The sequence below is a fragment of the Numenius arquata genome, chromosome 4 (assembly GCF_964106895.1).
Source record: "Numenius arquata chromosome 4, bNumArq3.hap1.1, whole genome shotgun sequence".
NCBI lineage: Eukaryota > Metazoa > Chordata > Aves > Charadriiformes > Scolopacidae > Numenius > Numenius arquata.
In genome coordinates, this window is record NC_133579.1 from 75,985,079 (window position 1) to 76,000,665 (window position 15,587).

General features: G+C 38.3%; 1 protein-coding gene across 1 annotated transcript in view; it reads left to right on the forward strand.

Annotated features, from left to right (window-relative positions):
- The window catches only part of CUL1 (cullin 1), a 54,645-nt gene that overhangs the window by 18,704 nt on the left and 20,354 nt on the right, over positions 1-15,587 (forward strand). The window contains exons 3-7 of the mRNA XM_074146954.1: positions 8,903-9,077; positions 10,255-10,422; positions 11,491-11,541; positions 12,533-12,623; positions 13,319-13,482. Coding sequence (XP_074003055.1) covers positions 8,903-9,077; positions 10,255-10,422; positions 11,491-11,541; positions 12,533-12,623; positions 13,319-13,482 — 649 coding nt within the window. The remainder of the gene's footprint in view (positions 1-8,902; positions 9,078-10,254; positions 10,423-11,490; positions 11,542-12,532; positions 12,624-13,318; positions 13,483-15,587) is intronic.

Consider the following 15,587-nt stretch of genomic DNA (forward strand, 5'->3'; position numbering starts at 1 on the left):
GAGGTGAATTTCAGCTGCAGCTGTAATTGGTCTGAACATCAGCCCTACTTAGAAGGATGCTGGATGTGACAGCAGTTTGGAAATCTTATGCAGTGGACAGTTTAGCCATGTCCTCATCCTCTTTTGTCCTTTTCTTTTCTTCCTTTTTTATTTTGGTTGTCAGGAATCCTGAAGTGGATTCCATTTCGTCCCTCTAATTTGTAAGAGGCAGAGAACCGTGCATACAAGCATCACTGCGTTTAGTCCTGTATCTGGTATCGAATTTTCAGTCAAAATTGATCAGATGTGGAAGTTTTTGTTGTGCTTTGTTCGGGAAAACAATCCTTGGGAAGAATTGGGAGAGTTACGCAATTCAGGCCATCTGGACCCCCATCCTACCTCCACTCATTTGTTCAGATTGTCTCTTTTTGTGAGACACTAGAATCAGTCTCTTGAGTACAGGCCAGAGCTTGCGCATAAGGTGTTGGGTTTTTTTCCTTCATTCCAGTAGGAGAAGAAAGAGGTTGATTATTCCAGGGGTTTCCTAGATCAGAATACCGAAGAGATGAACCAAGAAATCTTGCTTCTGGGTGGTGGTTGTCAAGATCCTCATCCCTCCTTTTTCTAGTTTAGATTCATTTGTGCTCCTGGTTGCAGGGTGTATTCTTTGTCAGATCGGATGATTACCAGATGTTTTTCAGTAGTGCATACACTTTTGTGATGCGTTTTGCTGTCCCAGCTATCCCAAAGCACCTAACCAGAACAGCAGTCCATTATGGAGGCTGTGGTATTTTTATTTACCGCTCCTTACATGGTTGTGGAGATCAATGTACTAAGGTAATTACTTTCTGAGGTATGTTCTTTGTGTTTCCTATTCCATATAGAAACAGAATTCCTTTAGACTGTCGCTTCCCATGGAAGATGAGACTGGGTTGGTTTTTTTTTTGTTGGACGTTTCTTGCTTTGGTTTTTCCTATGTTGTTGGTTTTTTCCCTTGATTCTTGAAAATAAAATCCTTTATCTGGATGCTTTTCTGTCCCTTACCAGCTATTAATTAATTTCTAGTACCGAAGAGCCTGGTAGCTCCTGCACTAGTACCGAGCATCTTCTGGCAGGCTGTATCACTAGCTAGCAGAGGATTACGTGCCAAGCATTGGCTTCATGCAGAAAAGCAAAATAGTAAGATTAACTAGATTTCTAGGAGCGGTAGACCTAACAGCATTGCTAATGTTGTGAGGGAAGGGCATTTTAACCCTATTTTTTCGTTGGTGGCAATTAGTTTGGAGGCTGTTAGTCACAGGCCTAGGTTGTAAAAGTCAATGCCCGAGCAGTGATAAAGTCCCTGAGGAGTCGGTCACTCCTGGGACTCAGGAGGCCAAGCAACAAAACTGTAGTATCAACGTATACTGAATATCTGTGTGTGTTCAGTGTATTTGGAGGAAACTGCCAGTGAGTCTGTCCGAGAGAGAGCTGTGCTTGCCTGTAGCAAGTTCTAAGCTTCTGTTTTGAATTGTTGGTGGAAGACCTATTGCTTTGTTTACTTAGAATTATTCTAACTCAACTCGTATTGCTATAAGTCACTTCTCCTTATGGCCACCTCTTCTTAATCTCCATTTGTGCTAGTTTTCCTTTCTTTTTTTTTTTTTTTTTTTTTTTTTGGCAGAAAGTGATGCCCGTTTCCCAAACTTATCATATAGTGAGTCTGCAATTTATTTTCCTCAGGCCTCATGGTCCGAGAGGCTGAATTGGGATTTACATACATTTGGATTTAAACACGTTAGTGGAGAGAATGAAGGGATTTTGTTGCTCTCCTTGTTTTATGTATCTTAAGCAAATTCTCAGACCAGATACCAGACTATCAGAAAACTTTCCTGCCCTGTATTAAACTAGCATAATTTTTTTTTATAGCTGAATAGCTTTCTGAAAGCTATTTTCCATATTTTTTCCATATTTTCTTCCTCCAAGCAGACATCAATTTCTCAATTTCTAGATACGATTGCTGAATGGAAAGCTTAGTGGTGGTTTATTTCGTATGTGTGTGGTTTTTATTTGAAATGTCAAAATGACTTTTTTTCTGGCATAAACTCATGCTTTCACTGTCTAGATTTACAAAACAATCTGAGAAGCATTTAAAAGGAATATTTTAGACAGTGTAGTTAATTTGTGGAACAGAGGAACCTTTTTGTCCAGTTTTAATATTTAATGAAAATTCAATTGGGGAAAAATAAGACTGCTTAAGGATTCCAAGTACCGTTAATTTATAACAAATAAGGTTTTTATTTACATGAAGATATCTTAAAACCTTTTAATTGATAAGAAGAAGAGTATACGGTGCTATGGTAGGTGTGGTTGTTTTACTGAAAAGTGCATCTTCAATGTCCGAATTGACTTTCAAAGTCTTTCTGATGTTGTGTACATCAAAATCATACTGTTGATTTCAACAGTTCTTAGAATACATTTGAGTAGTTGTGTATGGCATAATTATCATATAGCTCTTATGTGAAACTTTGAAGTAAAATGGCTGAATTTACTATGACTACAATTTGCTCAAGCCTTACACCTGCATATTGAATTTTACAGATGTATTTCTTATATTGTTCTGTTATTAGTCACAGTAATTCTTTTCAAAAGTAATTGCTTTAAGTATTTTAAAGTAAGATTAGGTAAAGGTTAGGTTGTTCTGTCACATTTCATTATTTTATGAAAAATCTTTTCCTTGTTTCTGAATTTGCTCATTGTGATTCAATTTTATTAACTTATTTTAACAAAGTAGTAGTTACCGATTATCCATTATACCAAATGTAGGTAACTGTACATCACAAAAGGTTTCTGTAATCAGTTTTATAAGATGGGATTTTTTTTCCTCAGATATTAGCAAGTAGTAAAGGTTAAGCATTATTATGTTAAACATTAAATAATTAAGTGTAGTATGCTTACATTTTAAAAATACCAGATGACTCAGGATAATCTCTCTCTTTATGAAGTAGAATGTGTAAGTGCATTTAACTCTTTTTTTTTTTTAACCTGTGGATAGGTTCGGCACCAGTAGTACATGTTGCCCAAGCAAAACACTGAAGCCCTCTCTCGGCATCCATTTGCCAAGGTCTTTCGTTGTTGCATCTATTGCAATCCTTGTCCTAGTGGCTTTTGCTGGAATTCCTGTATTTTAGTAGGATTTTGGATCAGCAGATATAAATTAAACTATGAGAATCTTTTATTTTCTGATCACGTGAATCTATTGTTACCAGGCAGCATCGTATGTTGTTGATTTATTTTTTTTCTGAACAGATCATTATGCTTTTTCTGTACAGAAAAGATACGGGGGTGTTAGGGCAGGCACTTTTTAAACCTCAAACTGTTCCGCTTTCTCTTGAGATTCTCTCATTCGAAGCCATCCATTCCCTTGTATGTCAAATTGTTTAAGGTCACTCTGGACACATCAAAGCAGCCTCTGCCCTGTGCTAGTATTAGTCCTGCTTATATCCAACATGGTATTTCATAGTGTTTCTCATGTGCCAGTTAGTGCTTGTGTGTGTTGGTTTACGTGTTCAAAGGGTACACAATAGACTTCTCCTTGTGTGGAAAAGTAGGTAAAGTTGTGTGGTTTTGTGTATATTTATAAAACTTGCTGCTTCAGTTTGAAAGAAGTGTAGAATATGTTTATATTAGTGTGATCGCTTCCTTTTTTTTATGTTCTTCACGATGATCACTTGATGTTCTACTTGCTTTTTATAATAGCCAAGAATATTCTGTACAAAAGCAACTTCTGTCAATGCAAAGAACTTTAAACTTAAAAGCGACCTTAGTTATGGTGGTTCTTGCACTTCCTGGCATAAAGACTGTATGCTTTGTATATAGATTTGGCTTTGAAAATATGTGCTTTCCTTGGAACTCAGTGCTTCTCTGTGATTCTTTCGAGTTTACGCCATGAAGAGGAAAACAAGAAGTTATCTATTAGTCTTCAGATGGCTTTTGCTGGAAGTTTCTCCGGTCTCAGACTTGTAGAAACACGTCTGAGCTCAGTTATGCCTGGATTTTCATAGCAGCTGCATGGCCGATGCTGTAATATCTCCTTCAGTCTCTGCCCCAGTCCCCTGACTCACAATTGCACTGTTAAATCATCCCCACTTATCTAATCTAAAGACTTAAATATGTAATTGATTTTTAGGATAAAGTGTATTGAAACACAACTGGAGAATGTGTGTGGGCAGGGTCTTTGTTTGTTTGTTTGTTTGTTTTCTTTGAACTGCTTTGTAGGGGTAACCCTTCCGTACGGGATGATGAACTGAACACACTTAAAATAGGCTCTTACTGGTACCTCCCTGAAAAGAATGAAGATTTCTCCGTTTTTTGTTTTACTGCTCCTCTCCACAAAGCTAAAGTGGGCTTTTAAAGTACCTGTTCTGAAAAGTGATTGCTTTTTGGCCGCCTCATCGTTTCAAAAACTTGTGCAAAATTCCTTTATCTGGTTGGCTTATGAAATGTTAAAGCCGCGCAGGCACGGCTGCTTCTCTGAGCGGCTTTGCTTTTGCAGGAGGTGGCTCTGTGAGGTTCGCACAGGCTGATCTTCCGGACACACAGGAGGAGAAACAGCTTTAATCATTTTGAAGGAAATACGTGAAGCTGTTCTCTAGTAAATGCAGTAAGCTGTATTGTTTGTAATAGAAGTGGTTTTACAAGAATACAAAACTTACGTGATATTTCCTAGCAACTCTCCAATTGGTGTTTTCAGCAACTTTCCCGTTGTTGTTCTGGCATGCCTTGGGTGTAAGCTAGAAAAATGCAAGTTTTTTACAGAAGTGGAACTAATCTCAACTTGTTTCTGTAGGCTAGCTGTTGAGGTGTCAGAGCACTCGGCACACAGTTAATTACTGCTTACGATCTGTGAAACAGCAAATTCATGCCTAAAACTGATCTTTATAATAAAGACAGTAGAAGTAATGAGAGAGAAATTCGGGTTAGAGGGTTGTTCAGCTTTTTCTCCTTGGTGTTGCGTGCTTCCTCCTTTTCAAAAGCTTTGTTGCCTTTTCTCTGTGCCCTGTACTTTTGTGCTACACTGTAGTAATTCTGCTTCCCTTTCAGTTCCTTTTAATTTTATATATCTGTTCCTCAAGCAGACTTATCCCAGTTACGTTAATTTTTCATAGCCAAATGGAAGAACTGTGGGCACCCAGCTGTGCTGCTGGAAGGGGAATCAGTTATTACCTCAGCAGAACTGTTTTCCTTAGAAAAAAAATTAAGATTAGAGACTCGTGAAACTGGGTAATTTGTACCCATCAGTGTAAAATGTGTTTTCCTGTTGTGTATTGAATTACAAAACTGATACTTGTCTCACATGATTTCTGTTTGCGGTTGCGCCTGGACTAAAAAACCTGCTGTATGGAGTATTTTGGTACTTTTCTGGGGTGGAGGGCAGGTTACAGGTGACTGTGGCGTGCTTAAGCTTGTGTTTTGATGGCGTAGTTGCTCAAAAAGTATATACAGTACTACTGAAAGAGCCCGTTTCACTTCTGCTGTGTGGACACAGAAGTTCAGATCTGCTCCACAAAGGATCTGGGAACGGAGACAGTGGTCGGTTATAGTGGCAGTCACCTCCCCGGTCCACATCACTGGTTGCCTGCATAGAACTTCCATGCTACTGGAAAAGCAGGTGGAAAGTAAGCCCTCCAAGTGGGTTGTGTGTCAGGATCATTTCCTTCAGTGGAAATGATCTCCTACAAGGCCGTAAATTCATTTTAGCATGGCAACATGGGAATTTTTTTCTTCCTTTGCACTGTCCAGCTTTAGAAACTGAGTCAAGGTTGTCAAAAGCAGTGTAAATTTTATTGAAGGCAAAGGTGGTAAAATTAATTTATCTTTGGCTGCTTCTTGCATTCCATTTTGAAGAGTTTCCAAGAAGAACAAGGTTCTGAAAAACATTTTTCATATTGATTCAGCACAGTGCTGAATCAATTTATAAACTTCTTTGCGGTCTTCTACTTCAAATTTGAATTTGGATAAGTAAATGTAATTTCTCCTTCCCTGTAAAGACAGTGTAGAAGTTAAGAGACTGATCTCAAGCTGTTCCTCCTGCAGGTGCTCTGCCTCTTCACTTGGCCAGATCTGAAGTTGAGCAGCCAGAAGGTTGGGGAGCCGTGCAAACTATTGTGTTGATGAATTCACTTCTCTGCTTGTTGTAGTATGCGAATTGCTATGCAGAATTGGGCAAACACCCACAGAAATGTTTCCTAATATCTGTTTGGATATGTATATGGCTTCCAGCATACGAAGCAGTCGGGATTAGTTTGCCTTCTGCAACCAAGAATTCTTTTCATAGCGTTCCCCTTGTGGTTCTCAGATGAACTGCCATGTACTTTGTAGTAAGCAGTGCAACTCTGATTTTGGTTTGAATATGTCAGTCTTTCTGTCAGTCACTGCCTTTAGCAGATGGGAACACATTGTAAACAAAGCGTGAGAGAAGGTTCTTTTATGTATAATATGTCAAAGTGTTATTTACACTTGCAAACTGCCTCCTGCACAGGCAAACTAACTTCAGTGTGACTCGCGTAGAACAACTAAAGTAGGGGTTTTCAAAAGTGCTATCTTGGACACTTTGACTAGCAAGATTCAAGACAGAATAACAAGTAAAGATGGGCACTACTGGTGTATTTTTATTCCAGCCCTGAGTTGATCAGTCAGGCATGGACAGAAGGTCTCCGTATCTCTCAGTGTTTACTTTACAAGGAACCCTGGTTTTAATAGTAAAATGTATGGTGTTAGAAAAAACGCTTGTGTCATCTGAACTTGGTCTTTTCTTTTTCTGAAGGCTTTTGTGATTATTCTTGGAGAAGAACAGAAGGAATATTTTCATCAGGCAGTATTCATAAAGCCTGTGAGAATTATCTGACATCTGGACAATCCTTGTATTTTTAGGCTTGCCCAAAGCCACTTGGAATAGGAGAGTTAGGGGAAAAACGAGACAAGGCTGCCAGCTGGGTATTTATGCATCAGCCCTGAAGCCCTGAATTCTTTGTATCGTGACGCGAGATTTTTCCATAGACAATTCAGAGGACCTTATATTAACTGTTTTAAAGTTAAACTGTGAGGTAAGCCCTGCTTTTCCTGTTTGTGAAGTGAAAGATTTATATCCAGAGAAAAATTGTTACGCTGTGCGGCATGCTGTGTCACTCGAACAGGGACTTCTGAAATGGAAGCATAGATGGTAAATGGTGCCAGGAAAGTTGAACAAATGTCTAGGAGCTGGAAGAAATCATTAATGTCCAGGAAATAAATGCCTGATAGAGATAAGAGGCTGATAAAAGTTCAGTTGCCAAGCACAAGTGAAGGTTTTATGTTACTGGTTTGTATTGTGGGAAGTCTAATTATTTGGCACCTGGATGAGGTAAGGTAAGAAATGTATGTTTTTTCAAAAAGGGTTAATCTCAGGCAAAGAGCGTCGCTCTTTTGAACAGGATGTGATGACTTTTTGAACGAGTACATGAGTATAGACTGTGAGCAGGCTTTCCTGTGCTTCACACAGACCGTGGGCCTTGTTTCTGGTGGCATGCAGCATACTCTGATTCTTAAACCCGGTTTAAGGGTATGATTTGTCTGTGAAGCTTTTTTCTTTTTTAAGTAATCACAAGGGAGTTAACTGGTTATTTTAAGAGATTTTTCTGCTATAATGCATCATATATTTGCATATAATGCATCATATATTTGGAATTTAGAATTCCCTTGGTATTTAACTGTGCTGATGTCTTCCATTATATTGTGCCGGTCTTTCTGAAGGGAAAGATAAAAGGCAAATTTCAGCAATGTATTAATTTCCTAATACGTGGCGTACTGTGGAGGAAGCCTGTCCAGTGGCTAAAGCTTGGCCCATTAGTTAAAACAAAAGTTAAAACTAAATTAGACCTTCTGGATTGCTTAATAGGATGTTCTCTAACAAGGAACGTGACTCGGAAGCCTGCCCTCGGACTCTGGGTAGATGCGTGAGTGCTCCTGCTCAGTACCTTCGTTCCTGTTGGGTAATCATTTGCCCGGTGTGTCATTAGGGCAATTCTTGGCGTCAGATCTGAGTCCTCCCCGAGTTGAATTTGAGTGCTACCAAGCTCGTTTGTTTTCCTTGTTTGTGGAGTGTTTCGAGCAATGTGACTTCTACTCGTTACTTTGGAAGAACTCTGAATATTTGAGTGTTCTAGATCAGAAAACAATGTTTAGTTAACAAATACAGCAAGTCTTCTAGGCTGTATCAGTATGAGAGGAAAAAGAATTGCTACCAGATACTTAAATGTTGGGATTATACTTGTAGCCTACAACTGGTGAATCTCATTTCATGGTGTGCGTTTGAGTATGTGTGTCTCACCGTTACTGCTTTCTAGGTTTGTCCCCTGTCTGCCCGTGGCCAAATGGCCAAAGATTTGTTTGTGCTCAGTTTGTTGGCTTGGAATTGTACAAACGGCTAAAGGATTGTGTTTGAAGGAATGCAAAAATATTATCCTCTCTGTTTTCAACTACTGAATGTTGCTTGAGGCTAGTGTTGAAATTTCTTCCTGTTCAAATAAAAGCTTATGTATTTGTAGAAGGCCAATATAATACATCAAATAAGATTATTTTCAAGGTTTAAATGGAGTTTATCAGCAAATTCAGCTGCTTTGTTTTCTTGGTGGTCTTGTTAAGTAAGCATTAGGTGTATTTAATTTTGTCGTTGCAGTGTACTTGGCAGTCTGACACATTTCTGCTGCAGATAATTCTCCTGACAATCACTTTATATTTTCTTAGCTTTGGTTTGATTTTTTAAGTGGGCTAATGCATCTTGTAACGTATTATGGTTAAGTCATTTACAGTCATAAAAATAGCTTATTGAAATTAACATATTGTGTTTCATTGTATTTTTAATGTGTCATGCTGGCACATACGTATTCCTTAACTTTCCTGTCAGTCACGTTTATAACTACTGTACGAGCGTACACCAGTCTAATCAAGCACGGGGAGCTGGAGTACCTCCTTCTAAATCGAAAAAGGGCCAGACACCTGGAGGTGCTCAGTTTGTTGGCTTGGAATTGTACAAACGGCTAAAAGAATTTCTGAAGAACTACTTGACAAATCTCCTTAAGGTAAGATGGGACATTAGATCAATCTGCGTTTGTAGGAGCAATATAGGCTGGGTTGAGAAAAGCTTGTATCAACAAACCTAGAGATGTATGCAACCACTGGAAGTAAATTGAACCGTCTTGAAATTTGCTTTTGTCTCCATTAGCCACTAGAATGTTTTCTAGGCTTTACCTGAGGCACGGGTCAGTCGCTAGGTGTGCCTGTGGGCTGCTTGTCCTCTTCAAGCCAAAACAGCATTTCTGTGTTTAATAGAAGTTATGTCATGTGCCATCTTAAGCTGTCCTCTGTTTTGAACAGGAACAGGTAGACTTTCTAACCAATTAACCAGCATATTAGTAATGCCGAAAAAACAGTTGCCTGTAATGATGAAAATGCCTGATGGTAGCCATTAATTTCCTTCAATAAATAAACTACTAATAAAGCTGGATGTTGGGCTGCTTTGTAAGAGAATGGTTCCTAGTTATTTTTGGAAAGGAACCGTACTTTTAACTTTCGGGATTTTAACTTTGAGCAATAATGAAGATTCTTAGTGTTCTGTCAAGTCTACTGTGTAATTAATTTATAAAGCTGCATGAAGGTCTCTGAGGCCTTATCCAGAATGCACTCCTGGTTTTATTCCCTTGTCCGTTCAAGCTTTGGAAAGATACTTGAACTCCCATGTGTTACAACTTTCTTCTTTTTTTTTTCCTGCAACAAGAACAAATACGATACCAGACCTGTTTCCGAGAGTACAGGATTCCATTTACTGCCTGGCAGGGTGCCCCAGAAGACCCCATCCACTCTCACTTGTTTCAGCTCCCCCGGCGGCGGCAGTGGGAGCGGGTGGTATATTATGGGATTGGCATGTTGAAGGCATTACCGTGGCACTGGCGTGTTTCACCTGGCACACTCATCAGTGGCACTGTTCCTGATGCGATGCCCTCTGGCTCTCTCCCACAGGAGGCACAGGAGTGTCACCTAGATTTTTGTCTATGCTGTGCATTTTTTTTACCAGTATTTTAATTTCTAAATCCCATGCTGGCCTTGTACTTTACTAATGTGCAAGTAAATGTATTAGCACTTTGTTTCCTGTAAATTCATTGCGTGGTGTAGACCTATTACACAGTTAATTTGTACACCATTATATACCTTGGTTGTACCTTAAAATTACCCAACAGTACTGGCAAACTGTTATTTTAGGATGGTGAAGATTTGATGGATGAAAGCGTGCTGAAATTCTACACTCAACAGTGGGAAGATTATAGGTTTTCAAGCAAAGTATTGAATGGGATATGTGCCTACCTCAATCGACATTGGGTTCGTCGTGAGTGTGATGAAGGTCGTAAAGGAATATATGAAATTTATTCAGTAAGTAGCTTTTTGAAGTGAGTGATTTATCCATTCCATCTGTCATGTTTGCATTATTGTCCTACAGATCGCTCCTTGAAACTTGTAGGAAGTTCATAGGAGTTTTGAAGAAGTGGGCAAAATGGAAATCTGCCCCCTTTTCATACTCCTACCCCAGCATAGCTGTTAAAATTCCATGGGGCTAAACCTGTGAGATGTTCAATCTAACTTGTACGTATTGGGACTACCAGTGTGCGACTGTCCATGGGTGTCTGTTCTGAATATTTGCACTTATACTGTCAGATGTGTGCATCAGTGTGGCCTTCTTATTCCACTTAGAATTCAGTCAAGTGTTTCAAATACAGAATGGAGAAGTAATTTTTTTTTCTGCATTCTTTTTTTCTGTTGACTTCAATATATCTCTACAAATTTTTTAGCATCCAAGCTGCTAAGATTCAGTCAACATTTGGTTTGTAATACAAGTTATTTTGGTACAGTTCTGAAAGATTGATAGGTGATCTTGATATTTTTTTGTAATGTAAAGTAATATAAGTAAAGGAAGAACGTAGCAGAAGTTCTGTTTCTCAGATAACTAAAAGTACTTTATTATTTATTTTTTTTTTTTAACAAAGGATAATTATTGTCCTTGCTGGTGAAGCATTAGGAAAGTGATGTATTATTTTACCACTTCACTAAAATAACTTTGCATATGGTAAGAGAACAGTTGGTATTCTTACTTCCCTCCCTCTTAACTTCACTAGCCTAACGCTAAGGGACTGCGTCAGCCTGATGAAAATCACCAACAAAAAAGGCTGTATGTTGTCAAAGTAACTTGCAGGGCTTGTTAGTATTCAGAGTTGTCAGTGGATCATTGTCAGAGAAGGGGACATCTTAGGTGGAGTTAGTAATCAAGCAAATGGTAATTTTATTGTGAAAGAGTCTTGTTGCATAAGAAATGTGTGTGCCAAAATATAATCTGATTATTTAGTGTACTATATCAGCTTTCCTTAAGGAGCTCTCCTGCGTGTGTATGTATATACATAAATATTTTCTTTATTCCTGCTTTCACCTCTCTTCCTTTGCTTCTAGCTTGCCTTGGTGACCTGGAGAGATTGCTTGTTCAGGCCATTAAATAAGCAGGTATTTATATGGTTAATTTTACATATTGTTAGTAACTGTTCCAAGGAGATTTTGGAGGATGAAGGGCAGGGGGCAGACCCAGAAAATAAAAAGGAGCCTTCTGCTTTTCCTTTGTGGTGTTAAAAAGGGAGGAGTGGACCTTTTCTCTGTGTGCGTGGTTGAACCTTGATAATAAGACTGTTCTGTTATTTCTTTGCTGAGAGGGGATCATCTTAAATGAAGTAACAGCTTTGGCTGTTTCCGAGCCAGGCAGCAGCACAGGCTGACAGTCATGTCTTAAGGTTTGAGAGTCAAGATTGTGTAAGAACAGATAGTGACAGGCCTGGATTTTGGCCTCTCCTTAGCGTTACTGTGAATCTTTAAATTTACACCGAGAACTGGGAGATTCAGGTCAACCAAATATTTTTGATTGGTGAATCAGCACAGTATGAAACAAGACGTTTCATCGCGACAAATTGTTATTTTTTTGTATGTTGATTTTACTCTTATTTACCAGTACTTCATGATGAAAAGACTGTATTATATTATGAAAATTTCAGTTTGGAGGAACAGTAGTTGCAACTACATTGCATAAGTCTATAGCTTGCTTTGTCATAAGTACAGGCAGTTCAGCTCTTACTGCAAAGCTGTCTTATATTTCAGGTATAAAACAAAAATGAGCTTGGAAGGTGCTTTTTGCAATTTAAAAGGAAAAAAAAAAAAAAAAGAAACAAAAACCCAAAAGCCCCAACCAAACAAAAAACCCATGCAAGCACTTTCATACCCTTCTATAGCTCACCACTAATGGGACTGTAATTACATTGTAGAACTTTAAGGTGTAGCATACTCTGTGATGTCTGTAAGAAATTTGTATGTTCGGGTGTCCTTACATTTTGTTCTCAAGGGGCTTGACTTTTCTTGATATAGGAATACACTCCTGATTAAATACTGTGCTTGACCTACCAGCTGCTTTCTCTGAGCTTGATTTACTTTTAATCCCTGTTTTTCTAAGGTAACAAATGCTGTGTTGAAATTGATTGAAAAGGAAAGAAATGGTGAAACTATCAATACAAGGCTGATCAGTGGAGTTGTACAATCTTATGGTAAGTGAGATTTCTTTAAGGTTTTATTACTCTCTTAAAAACAAATAAATACATATCCTCTATCAGCACCCAGAAGTAGCATCCCACCTCCTTGGATGTCCAGTAAAGACTTATACAGTAAAATAAACGTAGTTACATACTGTTTAACTTCAAGTTTATGGAGACGCTTGGAACAATTACAGTTGATTGTGCCTTATTTGTAAAGCTTGGAAGTGAACTAATAGACAAGAGTGTTCATTGTTTATGAATTATTTACTTAGGAGCTAAATCTGGAAGGCATGAACCGTAGTAGTTTACAAAGTGGAGCAAAAAAGTTTTATTCCATTTGTATGACATTTGGAGTCCTGCCATGCAGATTAATGACTAATTTCATTAATAAAAAAACATATGCATATAATCTGGAACTTTACGAGGAAGAAACGGGAGGGGAATTTGAGCTAGCTTTTCAGATAGTGAAGTTTTCCAAATCCTCTTTAGTAATGAATCAAAAAGTGCAACTTACATGAGTAATGTCTTGTGCTGCTTATTTTTTAAATGCAAAATAAAAGTATACTTTTAAAAGTTGTAAAAAGCGGTGCTGATACTGTCCTGGTTGATTACCTTGACGTAAATTAGAAGAAGGGTACATGTTTATTTGCAAGAGACCACTTTGTAAAAGACAATTTTGTCATTACTTGCTTTTTTGTTTTTTGTAGTGGAGCTGGGGCTGAATGAAGATGATGCATTTGCAAAAGGACCTACACTAACTGTCTATAAAGAATCCTTTGAATCTCAGTTTCTCGCTGACACAGAGAGATTTTATACACGAGAAAGCACTGAATTCTTGCAACAGAATCCAGTCACAGAGTACATGAAGAAGGTAAGTCATTTAATATGCTTTGTGATTATTTTCTGGATACAGGTACTGTTTAGAGGTAAATCACAGAATATTTTTGGCTGGATGGGACCTTTGAGATCATCGAGTCCAACCAACAAAAAAAAAAAAAAAAAAAAAAATCCCAGAACACCAAAACCAAACCAAAACAAACGCCCACAACCACTCACCACCCCACAAACAGACAGAAACCAACAATCTCGGGCACTAGAGCATGCCCTGAAGGGCCACATCTACACGTTTCTTAAATACCTCCAGGGGTGGTGACTCCACCACCTCCCTGGGCAGGCTGTTCCAGTGCCTGACCGCTCTCTCGGTAAAGCAGTGCTTCCTAATATCTAATCTAAACCTCCCCTGCCCCAACTTCAGACCTTTAAGTAATGGAAGTAAAGATACATAAAGTATCTTTACATTACTTACATATTACATATTACATAAAGTAATAGAAGTTCTTGGCTTTTATTATCGTTTTCTTAAAATGCTGATTATTTTACAGAAACAATTAGCTCTTTTTCCTTTAGTGATTTGCTTCTGTGTTATCTTGTCTGAAGTTTGTCTCCTTAGTTTATTTCAGTAAGTACAATGAAAGTTTGAAACTTCCTTAATAGGCAAACCAGGAGAAAATGTTAAAATCAGATTTTGTTAGACTTCAAGACACCAAAGTAGTCATTCTGGTTTAGACCTACAAGTTTACTGTTTCTATGCAAGGAACTGTGTGTTGGCACATTTACTGAAATCTCTTCCTGAGAAAGCTGGCCAAGGAAGTAAATAATTAATTAGCTTTAATTCTCTCAGAATATTTTAATATAATGAACCTTACACAATACTTCCGATCAACAGAGGCCAGATTTAAATTCTTAGTCTCTGGTTTGGGAGATCCCAGAAAGGGCAATTAAGAGCAACCGGGATAAACGTTAACTATTTCTAGCCTGGTTATTGGGTCAGCCTTACTGAATGTGAAATAGATGAGTTATCTTCCATCTTGGACAAGTGCTGCCTTATATATTTTCCTCAGCTCATTTCCTTACTTTCTGAATTGCTGCTTGTTTGTTTTTTGTTTGTTTTTTTTTTTCCCTTTCAGTTTAATTTAAAAAAAGAGAGCTTTTTGAGTATGTAATATACAGATACACATCCCTCTCTCTGCAGTATCTTTGTGTTTCTTTTGTGTAACTCTTTTTGCACAGAATACATCCTGCCTGAGTCTTGACATTAAAGTCAATGATTTATAAAAAAAATAAAGGGGGCTGTGTGGGGGGAGTCCTAGAAATAACACAATAAAATGAATCCTGCTTTTAAAGCATTGGGATAATTGCTCAGTAGCTCCCAGACCTACCTGTGTTTACTTTTCTGTTGTTGAATTAATGATTTTTGCTACTTCCCCTTCAATTTCTTGTCTTTAATTTCGTCCTAAAATTTTACTCCTGTAAAAACAGAGTAAGGGAGTTTCAGTCATTCATAACCTGAATGACTGGCTCACCTAGGCTTCCTTGGTACGGGACAGTAAAATCTGTCTGAAGGTCATAGCTATTTCAAGAACTAGAGATTAGTGGCAAGTAGAAAGAACTTACTAGTTCCCCAAACAATCTTCGAAACTTCAAAAATCCACAAAAGAGCAACTCGCTTCGCTTGAAGCTGATCTTGAAGCTGAAAACGCATATAAAGCTAGCAGAATGCAGGGGGAATCTTTAGCAAGAAAGTGTGTAGTCTTAAGTCTCTGCTCGAATTCATATACTAGAGCTGTATATAAGCAATGTGAGCTGTCTTGGCATCTCCTTGCAGGAGCTATGCATACGTTGAAATCAAACTGAACAGGAAACTGTTTTCATTACTCATTTTCTGGGATTTAGCTGATGAAACCGAAAAAGATGTGTTTTAGACTCTACAATAAATATGGTCAGAGCTTGCAAGATGATACAAACTAAGGGATGTGACCTAACGGAAAGGGGAAACGTATGACTTGAAGCTGAAAGCTAGTTGACTGGAACAAATTGTCTGCTCTCTCTAGTCTGCATGCGCTGCGGGAGAGATCAAGAGGTCGTGCGAGTTTTCAGAACTATTAATTTGAAATTCAGATAGATAAAACTGAAGAC